The following is a 14,209-nucleotide window of genomic DNA, read 5'->3' on the forward strand; positions in this document are numbered from 1 at the left end:
GTGTGTCATGTTTTCTCAGTTGTGCATCTTTTGTTTTAAAGTTGTATTTGATATTTTGAATGAACTGTCAAATACTGTGTGGGTTGATTTTATAGTTTTGTCTTTTTGTATGTTTTGAGAGTTCTGTTTGTATTGTTTTCCAGTTTTTGTTTTGTCACCTCAACATATGTATTCATTTGACACCTGAATCCTACTTGATGGTAACAGTGAAATAGTCATTAGACATCCCCCACCACAGACACTGATTTTATACTCTCAAAAAAGAACTGAACATTGCTTTTTTATATTGCTCCTCCTCGTTGTTGGACTGGATCAAGACGGGACGTAGCAAAGCATGTTTACCTAGCAGCTAGCAGCAATCACAGTCACAAGGTGATAGCCACCTGCCAGGCATGCTCAGTACAGCGCGTACATCAGCATGTGTCATGATCATGTCAGCCGCTACTGGACAGACAGACAGACCCTCTGTGACACGTTAGCTAGGAGAGTACTGTCCTCGATCTCGCTGTTAGCCTGTCAGCGCTCTCAGTCCACTGACCTCTAGGTTGCTGGGTCATGGCTATTGTGAGTCACTTCATGTGTTTGCATGCCCTCATAGGACACTCCGCCAGCTCTGGATATGGGTCACGCAAGAGGGAACTAAATGATCACCTGTTTTTTTTTGTTTTTTTTGCTTTGTCCCCATGACTACATCATGCATTATAACACTGTTATGTTATGGCACTGTTATAGCGCTGTTATTTATTTAGTCTGTCATTACTATAGTCTAAAATAAAAGGGGATGGTACTCTTCCAAACCAAATAGCCAAGCCATTGCCAGGGATTCTTCTACTTAGTAGGGAAACAGATGTCAGTACACCCAGTTTGTCCTGTTGTTGTGCCCATTCTGCCCATTGTTTAGCCGCTACTCTCCATACTGATATCAGTACTGGAACCTTGCCCGATGTGACTTACCATGTCCATAGCAACAGCTCAGTATGAGCAGGAGACAGTACTAATTGTGCAAAGCTGCTGTTACTAAACTCATTCTTATTTACATAGTTATTTTCTGAGACTTACTGTGAACCATAAATGTTGAAGTATGTTGTCTAGATTGCTGTGAAAATAAGCCATATAGCCAGATAAGATCAAATAACCTCACATTCTCTACACTCCTCTTTTATGTAAATATTATGCTATTATGCATGAAGCAGACTACAGTGGTGAATACAATATATTTAATGAAGTTAAATTACAAACCCTGATCATTTTTCAGGAAGAAAGTAAACACAGAAATCGAGCAGTCATGTAGATAGCATAATGTCTTACAAACATAACGCCCTACTTCAGGACTCATTAGAAACTGTTTAGCTTTTACATTCCTTAGTCTTATTCAGTCAAATTTACCTGTATATTTTATTGATCTCATTGCAATTAGAAGTTAAAAAAGTAGCTATATACACTAATCATGCAGCCACAGAGCTTCATAGAATCAACATGTTGGTATATATTGATAGGATAGCAAACCAGATTGGCCACAATTCCATATTACTCCAATTTAGATCTACCGCTCTCTTGTATGTCCCAATGTTCCATTGGATTGATGTTAATTGCACAGTATAGGCCTATGCAAGTTGGATTTATAGGTGGCTCTGTGGATGCATGTGCAGTGAAGGGCTGTATTTTGTGAGGCGTTGGCTACCCTCAGCTAGAACCAAAATGGGCTGCTAGTTTTTGTTTGTCTGTTAGTCAGGAAAGGGTTCCTGTTAGATCCACCTTGCTAAACCCTTGATCAAAAAGCTACATGTGCCCAATAACAATTGCACCTCTTATGTACATATAGAGCTATATTACAGTTGCTATTCTGCTAGTCCCAATCGTAAGTACTTTTTTGAACAGTGTGTGCCGATTACTCAAAGCGATACAGGTAGGGTCTGGTACGGTAGGGGTTAGACCTGGTGTATGAAAGGTAACAGTTAGTTTTGCCTGCTCTCTGTGTTGTCTTGGCCAGGACCCTGCTCTATCGCTTTGTAAAGTATGAAGTAGTTTAAAGCTTGAATAACATAAAATAACATAATATAATGTTATTTATGTTATTTCCCACGTGAAGAACTCCTGTAAACCTTGCAGTATTGAAACTCAGTGAACAAGGCATCTTAGACAAGCTGAAAAACAAATGGTGGTACGATAAGGGTGAATGTGGAACCAAGGACTCTGGAAGTAAGGTCAGTCGCTGCAGGTCTTTTTGTACTGATTGCAAATTGCATTTTGACTTAACTGTTCATATGCAAATACCTAAATACCATACATTTAAAAAATATATATGTATAGAATATTTTTTCTTTCATTTTTTTGTTTTCCTAGAATGACATATCTGCAACACAGTGAAAACATTCCAAACAATATTCATGGCATAGTTTGTCTTACACATCCGCATCCACATTATTAATGTTTACATTACATTACTGTTATAATAATAATTATTCCTAAGATCTCATTACACAGCTTAGACATATGTAATGATAGTTGAAAAGGTGCAGCATGCCTTGGAAAATGTAAAATTACATTTGTATTCATACTTACCATAGACAAATGACAACCATTGAATTGTAACCATTATGCTACTGTTTTGTTGACCAAACTTTTATTGAAATATTGTTTATTAGTGTCCTTACTTATTTGCGTGCTAATTGAGTATATTGAATCTATTAACATTATACAGTGTGACTTACTAAACAAGCTTCTTTACTCTGACAAACTCCAAACTAACTTTCAAACTCCACCTGGTCATACAGTGATCATGTGGAATCTGAAGGTCATGTTTGAACTGTAGAATGTCACAATAAGGAGATTTTGTTTGCACACTTCATGAAGTTAAAGGATCTAATATAAACCAGTTATTTAACCCTCTGAGATAGTCAGAGGACAGGACACACAGGCCCTGTAGACAATGTCAGGGCTCTCCTATGACAGTCTATATGAAGCACAATTTAAAGGACACACTTATAGGGTTAAAATGCAAATGGTAAAACTCTTATAAATTAATTTCAATATCTAAGTTTGGATCTTAATAGCAGCAAAATGGTTCAATTCACAGTTCTAACAGCTTGCCACTTTGATTGAAATTGTGCGATGCAGTCAGATTATTATTGAAGAACTACAATATCACAGTGAAGTCAGGGCCAATTAAGAGTTTTTTGACCTGTACGACATTGACCACCTTCCTTTAGGGTGGCCTCGTAAACGAGCCACAGAGTAGGGTATAAGGAACCTTTTTCTCGACATTCACCAATCTAGCTATGTTATTAACTCCCTGCAGAATTGACCCACCTCTCCTGCTATTGTTGAGGATTGACTAACCTACCAGACAGTCCCAAGCTGCTCCCAGCTTCCCACTGTTGTAGGGAAGTCATTCAGCAGGTCAACCTCTGTAGTTTACTTCAATACTACCCCACGTAGGCATATGTCTCCATGGGATTCACTGCCTACACAGTTGATAGAACCATACAGAGTTGTTGGGGTAATCCATTAGATCACTAATAGTGGGGGTGTCATCTTCATTAGAGCTGGATTTGACTTCGGGAGATTTTGCCTTTCTTGTTTGATCAGGTCACAACCAAAATGTCTAAAAAAAATTCTTAACATTGTTCTTTACCTTCCCCAGGACAAGACAAGCGCTCTAAGCTTGAGCAATGTGGCAGGAGTCTTCTATATTCTGGTTGGAGGGCTAGGGCTGGCTATGACCGTGGCTTTGATAGAGTTCTGTTATAAGTCACGGGCTGAAACCAAACGACTGAATCTGGCTAAGAATGCCCAAAACTTTAAACCAGCTCCTCCGGCAAACACCCAGAATTTTGCCACGTACCGAGAAGGCTATAATGTCTATGGAACAGAGAGTGTTAAAATCTAGGGGGTATGTCTCTCCCACATTTTGTCCCAGTTGTCTTGGGCCAGGGCTCTTCAACCCTGTTCCTGGAGAGATACCGTCTTGTAGGTTTTTGCTCCAACCCTAATCTAGTGCACCTGATTCTAATAATTAGCTGGTTGATAAACTGAATAAGGTTGCTTATAACTAGGGTTGGAGTGAAAACCTACAGGAGGGTAGCTCTCCAGGAACAGGGTTGGAGAACCCTGTCTTGGGCACTAAGTGTCTCTCAGAATTGATGTCACTCTGTTACTGAATGCCATTGCAACACAATGTTATGATAAGCTGATAATGTTTTCAACATAAGCAATGCATGTATTCTATGTTCTAGAATATTTTTCAAGAATAGGCTACAAACACTGATTTTGAATGCTGTTGAAATCTAGCCTTCAAGGGCCCTGAATGGTTTATATGTTTTATGTAAGTTTGCCTATTACTGAAAAATATACAATTTGATGGTATCAACAAAAAATTCTGTTGAAATCCGATTCCGGTTTTACAGATCTGAAGTCTGTCCCTTCCGCTGGTGTGTCTGGAGGAAGGGACAGTCACTCTGTAGGAACACAACCCACTGGCTGGCACCCTGGAGGCGAGGCGGCAGACTTGGTCATCAGCTTGGACCCAAACCCACAGTCAACAAATGCCCATCCTGTGTTGCCAAGCCTGGCACGATTATTGACGACGGTGATGCAATAGGACTTGTGCTTCTTGAAATATGGGACTTGCCTCTCTTAGTGCCTTACGGAGCATTCAGCATCACAGCAATGCAACTCCATTTTGGTTCACTTGAAAATACAAGAATCGCAAAAGAATATAGGGTAGGAAAGAAAGAAAACATTGATACTGTTGTAATCTATAAGTGGGGAAAGTTTTAGTTAAATTATTTTGAAGAAAAAAAGCCATTACTTGCCATTAAGAAACTCATCCCAGAGAACATTTTAAGTAATTTCAAGCCTTTACAGGTGTATTTTAGTGGTAAAATGTTTATTGAAAAAATGTTGTGTTTTATTGAACGTACTAGAGTCATCTGCCTATTTTACTATAAAATGATTTTCAATGTCATATAATAATCTAAGACAAACTTCAATTAATAGGGTAGGATCAATAGAAAAGGACAATGTTGTACCCTAATCTTTTATTTAAAAAATATGAATAATTTGAAATCATTGGTTATTTAAAATGTCTTAAGTGCTGTCCATTTTCTTAGAGCCTGATGGACAAGCTGACATTTTATCACCATGGTAGCAGCACAACATGACTGGTTAAAAAGAAATGCAATATTTAATTTGGGCAATGGCCACACTTGTCACTACTGCCAAACAAAAATGTTAAATTGAAAACAGTTTTTATGAAGACATGATCAGTTTTTAAAAGCCATATGGGGCCATGTTGTGATTGAGGTTTTTGATTGAACAGAGTATTAACAGTTGTAGAGAACACTTGCATATTTACAGTATAGGCCTACTGAGCATAATAGGTTTTGTGTTATAAACAGTACACCCCAATTTACAACATATAAAAGGTTTGATTACTCATCTTAATCAAAATCGGCTACATTTCTTTCACAAAAAAGGTTATTAAATTGTAAGTCTAATTGCAATGCAATCCATACTAATGGAGTTAAATCTCTATCTTAACATGTTTGGTAAATAATAGCACACTATATCTAGTTGTAATTGCCATTAATTTCTTTGTACCTGTGTTTTGTTTAGATTGATCATTATTCAGTAATTAACCCAATGAGAGTGGAGAGAGATCAGAGTATTAGAGTATTTCTGTTTTATGTTTCTGAGAAAAATAACTATCAGAAGAATACAACTAGAGTATTTCTGTGTTTTTATGTTTCTACAAAAACTGTGATCCACTAGCCTACACTTTGAAGACATGCCAAGCAGAAAACGGATGATGATGAATAAGATCATTCTTTATTAACCATGGAGAAGCATAAATGTTAAGAAACATTGATTTTATTAATGAAGGCTTCTCTTATCCTTTTTTTTTACAAATAGAATGCATGTGAAATTGGTGATCACTTTACCAAACTGCAACCTAAAGCAGACCCTAGGAAGTTAGCAAACAATCTCAACTTTAGAACGAATTTGATCCTTTTAGTTATTTTATTTGTAATTGCACCTCAGCAATGAGGAAATTGCCAAGCTGCATAGTGATAACAAGAACTGCATGTGTGGACATACTGAACCTTGTGAGGTCCTGTACAAAGAATTTTATTACATTTTGTAAATAAAAGTGGATTTAAAAATGTTATTTTGTAATATTATTGGTTAAGCTATTGAATGTTATTCTCTCATACAGGGACAATACATTTTATCATCCACATATCTCCAGTGATCATACTGCACCATGTAATAGACAGGAAGAAACCAGGAAATATTAACATTTATCCAGCCGACAGTTCATCCTGCAAGCAATATGGACAATCCATAAGGCTTGCCCTGGAGTAGAATGCCATTACAGTTGAATGGTATATGCAAGCAATTTTTTCATGACAATGTACTATATTACAAAGAGGGTATGAGAGAGGGTTATTTCCAATGTACATGTATAAACTAGCAGGATTGCCAGACTGGACAGGACTTGGTCTGGGGATTTTGTGTGATAAATGATGTAAAGCCAGGGAACTCGTGATTTACGACCAACCTAAAACACTGAGGCAGAGAGGAACAGGAGAATGCTCTCAACTGTAAAATAACAAGACTAGGAGCCTAGTCTGAACACTATTTGATTTAACCTTTAACTAGGCAAGTCAATTAAGAACAAATTCTAATTTACAAACAATGACGGCCTACCAAGAGGGAAAAGGCCTCCTGCGGGGACAAAACACACATGACGAGAGAGAGACAACACTACATAAAGAGAGACCTAAAACACAGAATGGTAGCAACACAACATGAAACACGGTAGCAGCACAAACATGGTACAAACATTTAGGCACAGATAACAGCACAAAGGGCAATAAGGTAGAACGGGTGTGGTACAGTATATGGAGGATGAGGGTTGCTGTAGGTCACTAAGATGGGGGCGTGAGGCCTAAGAGGGTTTTATAAATAAGCATCAAGCAACGGGTCTTGCAACAGGTATACAGATATGGCCAGTTTACAGAGTGAAGTGATATATCCGATAAGGAGCATTGGTGGAAAATCTGATAGGCGAACACTAGACTATAAATTTCTAATGTATTTAAGAGCTTCCCTTACAAAAAAAAGATTGCAGTTTTGAAACTGCAGTAAAAGTGCAGTAACTGTAGTCAACTGTGGTATTTTGGACACAGCAATTGCAGAATAACTGCAGTGTACTGAAGTTATACTGCACTCTGACTGCAATCTTTTTTCTTAAGGGTTTCTGTACATATCAGAAAATAAACTGCAATAGCTTTTCCTATAAGGCTTTATAGCATTGCTGAACACTGGACATGTCTCTGTGCAAAGTTTCACATCAGGAAATGGTTTAGAGCGTTCTCTGTGTACCCATTGTGTGGGAACTTGAAACTTTCTAATAACTTCTTGCCTGACCTACTGAGCGGTCTGTGTTACTTCAGCTTAACTGTAACAACGAAGTGATGTGGGATGGTAAATAAACCTAAAAGTTCAAATAAGTGGACACCGAACACGAATGGCTCACTAGGAAAACTATCATTTATTAGTTAAAAAAAGCATACACTTGTCGAGTACAGCAGATAAAAACTCCAAAAAAGGTTGTTTCTGAAACATTTGTATTTGGAGTACAAAGCTTTCTAAATTTTTACATTTTTTTTTTTTTTATTTGCTTCAAGGAGGAACTGTCATTTTACAAATGATTTAAAAACCTGATAACACACAATCGCATAATGGACATAGCAAGGGGACATCGAAAAATAAACATAACAGATATGACTTACATGTTACCTTTATTATTGTACACATAATATACAAACTGGTCATTTGTATCATTTCACTCAATACATGCCTAAAGACTTGCCTGGATTAAAAGGAGGATAAATAAAATAGACATGTAACTAAATGAGGTAAATGCAAATATGGAGCGTGTCTATTAATGCCAATAAAACAAGAAAGAGGGGAGGAGCCTGACAACATGAAACAGGTCAATTTTTTTCATCAGGCATTTGTGATTATCGACTGTATGACCTGATGCTTTCGAGAGCATTTCATACAGTTACCAGTTTAATTTCTGAGTAGAATAACATTTCGTGATTTGAATAGCACATTGTGCCAATATTCAAAAGTAAAAAATAAAAAACTCACTTTCAGTTGGTTACTGAAATAAATTGAAATAAAAAAATAAAGAGATCTGCAAGTTTCAAACACTAAAACTAACATCACTTGCAAACAGTTACAACAGAAACAGGCAGAAATGAGAGTAAAATTTCAGATGCGGCCTCATCTCAGATTGCACAAGGCAGAGAAAACGGAGCACTAGCTAACAGCATGGTACAGAAGGGAGGGAGGGTAACTGTCTGTCTCTCCATCTAGGGGAAAGCACGGCTTCTCCAGGTCTGCTGCAGCCCACAGATTGGGAGGGGAGGGTGAGGAAGGAGTGGAAGAATGAAGACATGCTTTAGACAAAGACCAAATCATACAAACACTTGAAAGTCAAGCGTATTATTAAATTGGGACAATGTAAAATAACTTCTTATATAGTATTCCATTACTACTTACCTTCACTGACTGGACTATAACACATTATCTGTGCTTGTCAGAAGACTTATGAGTACCACCATTAAGGAAAAACTTCAAACAGTAAAAATATTGCAATTTGTTAGATACACACGACAACGATCAATAGAAAATCTACCACAAGGTAGCTAGATAATAAACATGACACAGATGTTTCTATCAAGACGCAATATTTTGATTTGGCTGTTGCCTTGAATAATAAAATTAAAATATATACAGTACTCAAGGTAATACAATTATAATTACACCAAATACTAGGTCTCCAGAAGTTAGTTAATTCCATAATTTCAGTTCTGAAGTGTTACCCAGAACTTTTAAGGATATTGTTTTTTCTCATCCTTTCCACCACTGCTGTCCCTCTTCTCCTTCTTGTCAGATTTGTCTTTGTCGTGCCTAGACTCCTTCAACAAACACAGGAAACACACACACACACGTCAATCAAAACATCACTACTGCCCACCAGTGGTACATAGTACAGTCGTGGCCAAAAGTTTTGAGAATGACAAATATTAATTTTCAAAGTCCGCTGCCTCAGTTTGTATGATGGCAATTTGCATATACTCCAGAATGTTATGAAGAGTGATCAGATGAATTGCAATTAATTGTAAAGTCACTCTTTGCCATGCAAATGAACTGAATCCCCAAAATACATTTCCACTGCATTTCAGCCCTGCCACAAAAGGACCAGCTGACATCATGTCAGTGATTCTCTCGTTAACACAGGTGTGAGTGTTGACGAGGACAAGGCTGGAGAACACTCTGTCATGCTGATTGAGTTCGAATAACAGACTAGAAGCTTCAAAAGGAGGGTGGTGCTTGGAATCATTGTTCTTCCTCTGTCAATCATGGTTACCTGCAAGGAAACACGTGCCGTCATCATTGCTTTGCACAAAAAAGGATTCACAGGCAAGGATATTGCTGCCAGTAAGATTGCACCTAAATCAACCATTTATCGGATCATCAAGAACTTCAAGGAGAGCGGTTCAATTGTTGTGAAGAAGGCTTCAGGGCGCCCAAGAAAGTCCAGCAAGCGCCAGGATCGTCTCCCAAAGTTGATTCAGCTGTGGGATCGGGGCACCACCAGTACAGAGCTTGCTCAGGAATGGCAGCAGGCAGGTGTGAGTGCATCTGCACGCACAGTGAGGCAAAGACTTTTGGAGGATGGCCTGGTGTCAAGAAGGGCAGCAAAGAAGCCACTTCTCTCCAGGAAAAACATCAGGGACAGACTGATATTCTGCAAAAGGTTCAGGGGTTGGACTGCTGAGGACTGGGGTAAAGTCATTTTCTCTGATGAATCCCCTTTCCAATTTTTTGGGGAATACAGAAAAAAGCTTGTCCGGAGATGACAAGGAGAGCGCTACCATCAGTCCTGTGTCATGCCAACAGTAAAGCATCCTGAGACCATTCATGTGTGGGTTGCTTCTCAGCCAAGGGAGTGGGCTCACTCACAATTTTGCCTAAGAACACAGCCATGAATAAAGAATGGTACCAACACATCCTCCGAGAGCAACTTCTCCCAACCATCCAGGAACCGTTTGGTGACGAACAATGCCTTTTCCAGCATGATGGAGCACCTTGCCATAAGGCGAAAGTGATAACTAAGTGGCTCGGGGAACAAAACATTGATATTTTGGGTCCATGGCCAGGAAACTCCCCAGACCTTAATCCCATTGAGAACTTGTGGTCAATACTCAAGAGGCGGGTGGACAAACAAAACCCCACAAATTCTGACAAACTCCAAGCATTGATTATGCAAAAATGGGCTGCCATCAGTCAGAATGAAGCCCAGAACTTAATTGACAGCATGCCAGGGCAGATTGCAGAGGTCTTGAAAAAGAAGGGTCAACACTGCAAATATTGACTCTTTGCATCAACTTCATGTAATTGTCAAAAGCTTTTGACACTTATGAAATGCTTGTAATTATACTTCAGTATTCCATAGTAACATCTGACAAAAATATCTAAAAACACTGAGGCAGCAGACTTTGTGGAAATCAATATTTGTGTCATTCTCAAAACTTTTGGCCACAACTGTACACCTGGACCACCAATGTGTGGGCCTTGAAAGTATTCATACTTGACTTAGTCCACATTTTGTTGTGTTAAGCCTGAATTCAAAATTGATTAAAAACAAAATTCTTACCCATCTACACACAATACCCCATAATGACGAAATGTTAGCAAATTTAATGAAAATGAAATACAGAAACATCCAATTTACATTGCCTTCGGATGGAATTCAGACCTTCTTCCACATTTTGTTACGTTCCAGCCTTATTCTAAAATTGATTAAATTGTCCCCCCCCCTCAATCCACACACAATAACCCCATAACGACAAAGAAAAAAGGTTTAGAAATATTTGCAAATTTACAAAAAATAAATAAAAATAACACATTTACATAAGTATTCAGACCTTTTACTCAGTACTTTTATGAAGCACCTTTGGCAGCGATTACAGCCTCAAGTCTTCTTGGGTATGGCGCTACAAGCTTGGCACACCTGTATTTGGGGAGTTTATCCCATTCTTCTCTGCAGATCCTCTCAAGCTCTGTCAGGTTGGATGGGAAGTGATGCTGCACAGCTATTTTCAGAGACTCGATTGGGTTCAAGGTCAGGCTCTGGCTAGGCCACTCAAGGACATTGAGACTCATCCCAAAGCCACTCCTGTGTTGTCTTGGCTGTGTGCTTAGGGTCGTTGTCTCGTTGGTAGGTAAACCTTCCCCCCAGTCTGAGATCCTGAGGGCTCTGGAGCAGGTTTTCATCAAGGATCTCTGTACTTTGCGCCGTTCATCTTTCCCTCGGTCCAGACTAATCTCCCAGTGCCTGCAGCTGAAAAACATCCCCACAGCATGATTCTGCCACCACCATGCTTCACTGTAGGGATGGTACCAGATTTCCTCCAGACGTGACATTTAGGCCAAAGAGTAATCTTGGTTTCATTAGACCAGAAAATCTTGTTTCTCATGATCTGAGTGTCCTTTAGGTGCCTTTTGGCAAACTCCAAGCGGGCTGTCATGTGCCTTTTACTGAGTGGCTTCCGTCTGGCCACTCTACCATAAAGGCCTGATTGGTGGAGTGCTGAAGAGATGGTTGTCTTCTGGAAGGTTCTCCCATTTACAGAGAGGAACTCAGGAGCTCTGTAAGAGTGACCATTGGGTTCTTGTTCACCTCCCTGACCAAGGCCCCTCTCCTCCGATTGCACAGTTTGGCCGGGCGGCCAGCTCTTGGAAGAGTCTTGGTGGTTCCAAACTTCTTCCATTTAAGAATGATGGAGGCCACAAAGTTCTTGGGGACCTTCAATGCTGCAGATTTCTTTTTGTTGGTACCCTTCCCCAGATCTGTGCTTTGACACAATCCTGACTCTGAGCACTACGGACAATTCCTTCGACCTCATGGCTTGGTTTTTGCTCTGACATGCACTGTCAACTGTGGGACCTTATATATAGACAGGTGTGTGCCTTTCCAAATCATGTCCAATCAATTGAATTTACCACAGGCGGACTCCAATCAAGTCGTAGAAACATCTCAAGGATGATCAATGGAAACAGGAAGCACCGGAGGCCAATTTCAAGTCTCATAGCAAAGAGTCTGAAAACGTATGTAAATAAGGTATCTGTTTTTTATATTTCGTTTATTTTCAAACATTTCTAAAAACCTGTTTTCGCTTTGTCATTATGGGGTATTGTGTGTAGATTGATGCAGATTTTTTATTTATTTAATCCTTTTTAGAACAAGGCCGTAACGTAACAAAATGTGGGGGAAGGGGTCTGAATACTTTCTGAATGCACTGTACATAAGTATTCACACCACTGAGTCAATACATATCAGAATCACCTTTGGAAGCAATTACAGCTTTGAGTCTTTCTGGGTAAGTCTCTAAGAGCTCTGCACGCCTGGATTACACAATATTTGCACATGATTATTTTAAAAATTCTTCAAGCTCTTTCAGTTGGTTGGTGATCGCTAGACAGCCATTTTCAAGTCTTGCCATAGATTTTCAAGCCGATTTAATTCAAAACTAACTTGGTCACTCAGGAACATTCAATGTCATCTTGGTAAGCAATTCCACTGTATTTGTGGCTTTGTGTTTTATGTTATTGTCCAGCTGAAAAGTGAATTGGTCTCCCAGTGTCTGGGACTTTTGAAAAAAAACATACAGGTCTTGACCTGTTTATCCACTTGTCCTTCAGACAAAGGAGGTGACTGAAAATTATTTTGATGCAAGAAACCACCTTACAAAATAAAATGTATCATTATTCCCATACCATTATTACAGAGAGTCAGACAAAGTATGCTACCCTCTGCCTATTGGCTAGTTAGCGTGCTTATTCAAGACAGTCTCAAAACACAACACTGCCCCTTTAAAACACAAAAAACCTCTTCACCTGACTGATTTTCAAAGATGGCTAGAAATGCACACATTTAGTGCTCTTTTAGGAAGCAACAACTCCCCCATTGTTGACTAGGAATTAACTATAACTGGGCTAATAACTCCCTAACTAGCAAAGAATATGAACAAATGTGCACAGGTGGCTACGAGCAGCTCTAGCTTTGATCTCAAAAGAATCTACTCACGACCGCTCATCCTCTCCTGTTCAAAGTGAATGGCACAGAGCCATACATGACAATGGCTATTTGCATATTGACCTACTGCAGCTCTGATTGGTTATGGTGCACTGGTCTGTGGATTAAGGGTCTCAGTCCTGCATTGCGTTGAATCGAGCACAATTCCCACAACAGGGCGAAACGTTGATAGTGTTAACTAAAAGGGGAAAACTCTAGAAAGTTGAGAGAAGTTCAATATCGTGCTTTTCTCCGAGCACTGATATTTCATCTGTGCGGCAGTCTGAGGGGAGCGCGCAGCTTAGAGGGAACATTGGGCCTTGCCAACGATCGGCATACCCATAATATGATGCAGCCACCACTTGCTTGAAAATATGATGAGTGGCACTCAGTATTGTGTTGGATTTCCCCGAACATAATGCTTTGTATCTAGGACAAAGTTAATGAAGCATTTCGCGACACCTGCAATAACATCTGCTTAATATGTGTATGTGACCAATAAAATTTGATTTTGATTTATTTTACACATTTTTGTAGTTTTAGTGCCTTTCTGCAAACAGGATGCATTTTCTGGAATATTTTTATTCCATACAGCCTTCCTTTTCACTCTTTCATTTAGATTAGTATTGTTGAGTAACTACAATGTTGAGCCATCCTCAGTTTTCTCCAATCACAGCCATTAAACTCTAACTGTTTTAAAGTCACCATTGGCCTCATGGTGAAATCTCTGAGCGATTTCCTTCTTCTCCGGCAACTGAGTTAGGAAGGACATCTGTATCTTTGTAGTGACTAGGTGCATTGATACACCATCCAAAGTGTAATTAGTAACTTCACCATGCTCAAAGGGATATCCCATGTATTATTTAAAATAAATATATATATTATCTACCAATAGGTGCCCTTTGTGAGGCATTGGAAAACCTCCCTGGTCTTTGTGGTTGAATCTGTGTTTGAAATTCACTGCTCAACTGAGGGACCTTATTACAGGTATGTGTGTGTGGGGTACAGAGATGGTGTCATTCCAAAATCATGTTAAAAACTATTATTGCA

At 39.2% G+C, this 14,209-nt stretch overlaps 2 protein-coding genes across 6 annotated transcripts in view; one reads left to right on the forward strand and one right to left on the reverse strand.

Moving 5' to 3' along the window:
• gria3a (glutamate receptor, ionotropic, AMPA 3a) overlaps nucleotides 1-6,169 on the forward strand; it is a 113,954-nt gene extending 107,785 nt beyond the window's left edge. Inside the window, exons 14-16 of one of the 4 annotated variants that reach the window (XM_029691410.1) lie at nucleotides 2,090-2,204; nucleotides 3,644-3,892; nucleotides 4,407-6,169. In XM_029691410.1, coding sequence (XP_029547270.1) covers nucleotides 2,090-2,204; nucleotides 3,644-3,889 — 361 coding nt within the window. In that variant the 3' untranslated portion in view covers nucleotides 3,890-3,892; nucleotides 4,407-6,169. Of the gene's footprint in view, nucleotides 1-2,089; nucleotides 2,222-3,643; nucleotides 3,893-4,406 lie in introns of those variants that run through there. The other 3 variants (XR_003866774.1, XM_029691411.1, XM_029691412.1) reach the window with 3 other exon arrangements.
• Nucleotides 6,170-7,539: 1,370 nt separating this feature from the next.
• The window catches only part of LOC115148997 (THO complex subunit 2), a 70,778-nt gene continuing 64,108 nt past the window's right edge, over nucleotides 7,540-14,209 (reverse strand). Inside the window, exons 37-39 of one of the 2 annotated variants that reach the window (XM_029691404.1) lie at nucleotides 8,920-8,996; nucleotides 8,578-8,629; nucleotides 7,540-8,414 (exon numbers count right to left, since the gene is read on the reverse strand). In XM_029691404.1, coding sequence (XP_029547264.1) covers nucleotides 8,602-8,629; nucleotides 8,920-8,996 — 105 coding nt within the window. In that variant the 3' untranslated portion in view covers nucleotides 7,540-8,414; nucleotides 8,578-8,601. Of the gene's footprint in view, nucleotides 8,418-8,577; nucleotides 8,630-8,919; nucleotides 8,997-14,209 lie in introns of both variants that reach the window. The other variant, XM_029691403.1, reaches the window with a different exon arrangement.

This window comes from Salmo trutta, chromosome 15 (genome assembly GCF_901001165.1).
Source record: "Salmo trutta chromosome 15, fSalTru1.1, whole genome shotgun sequence".
In the NCBI taxonomy this organism is placed as follows: Eukaryota; Metazoa; Chordata; class Actinopteri; order Salmoniformes; family Salmonidae; genus Salmo; species Salmo trutta.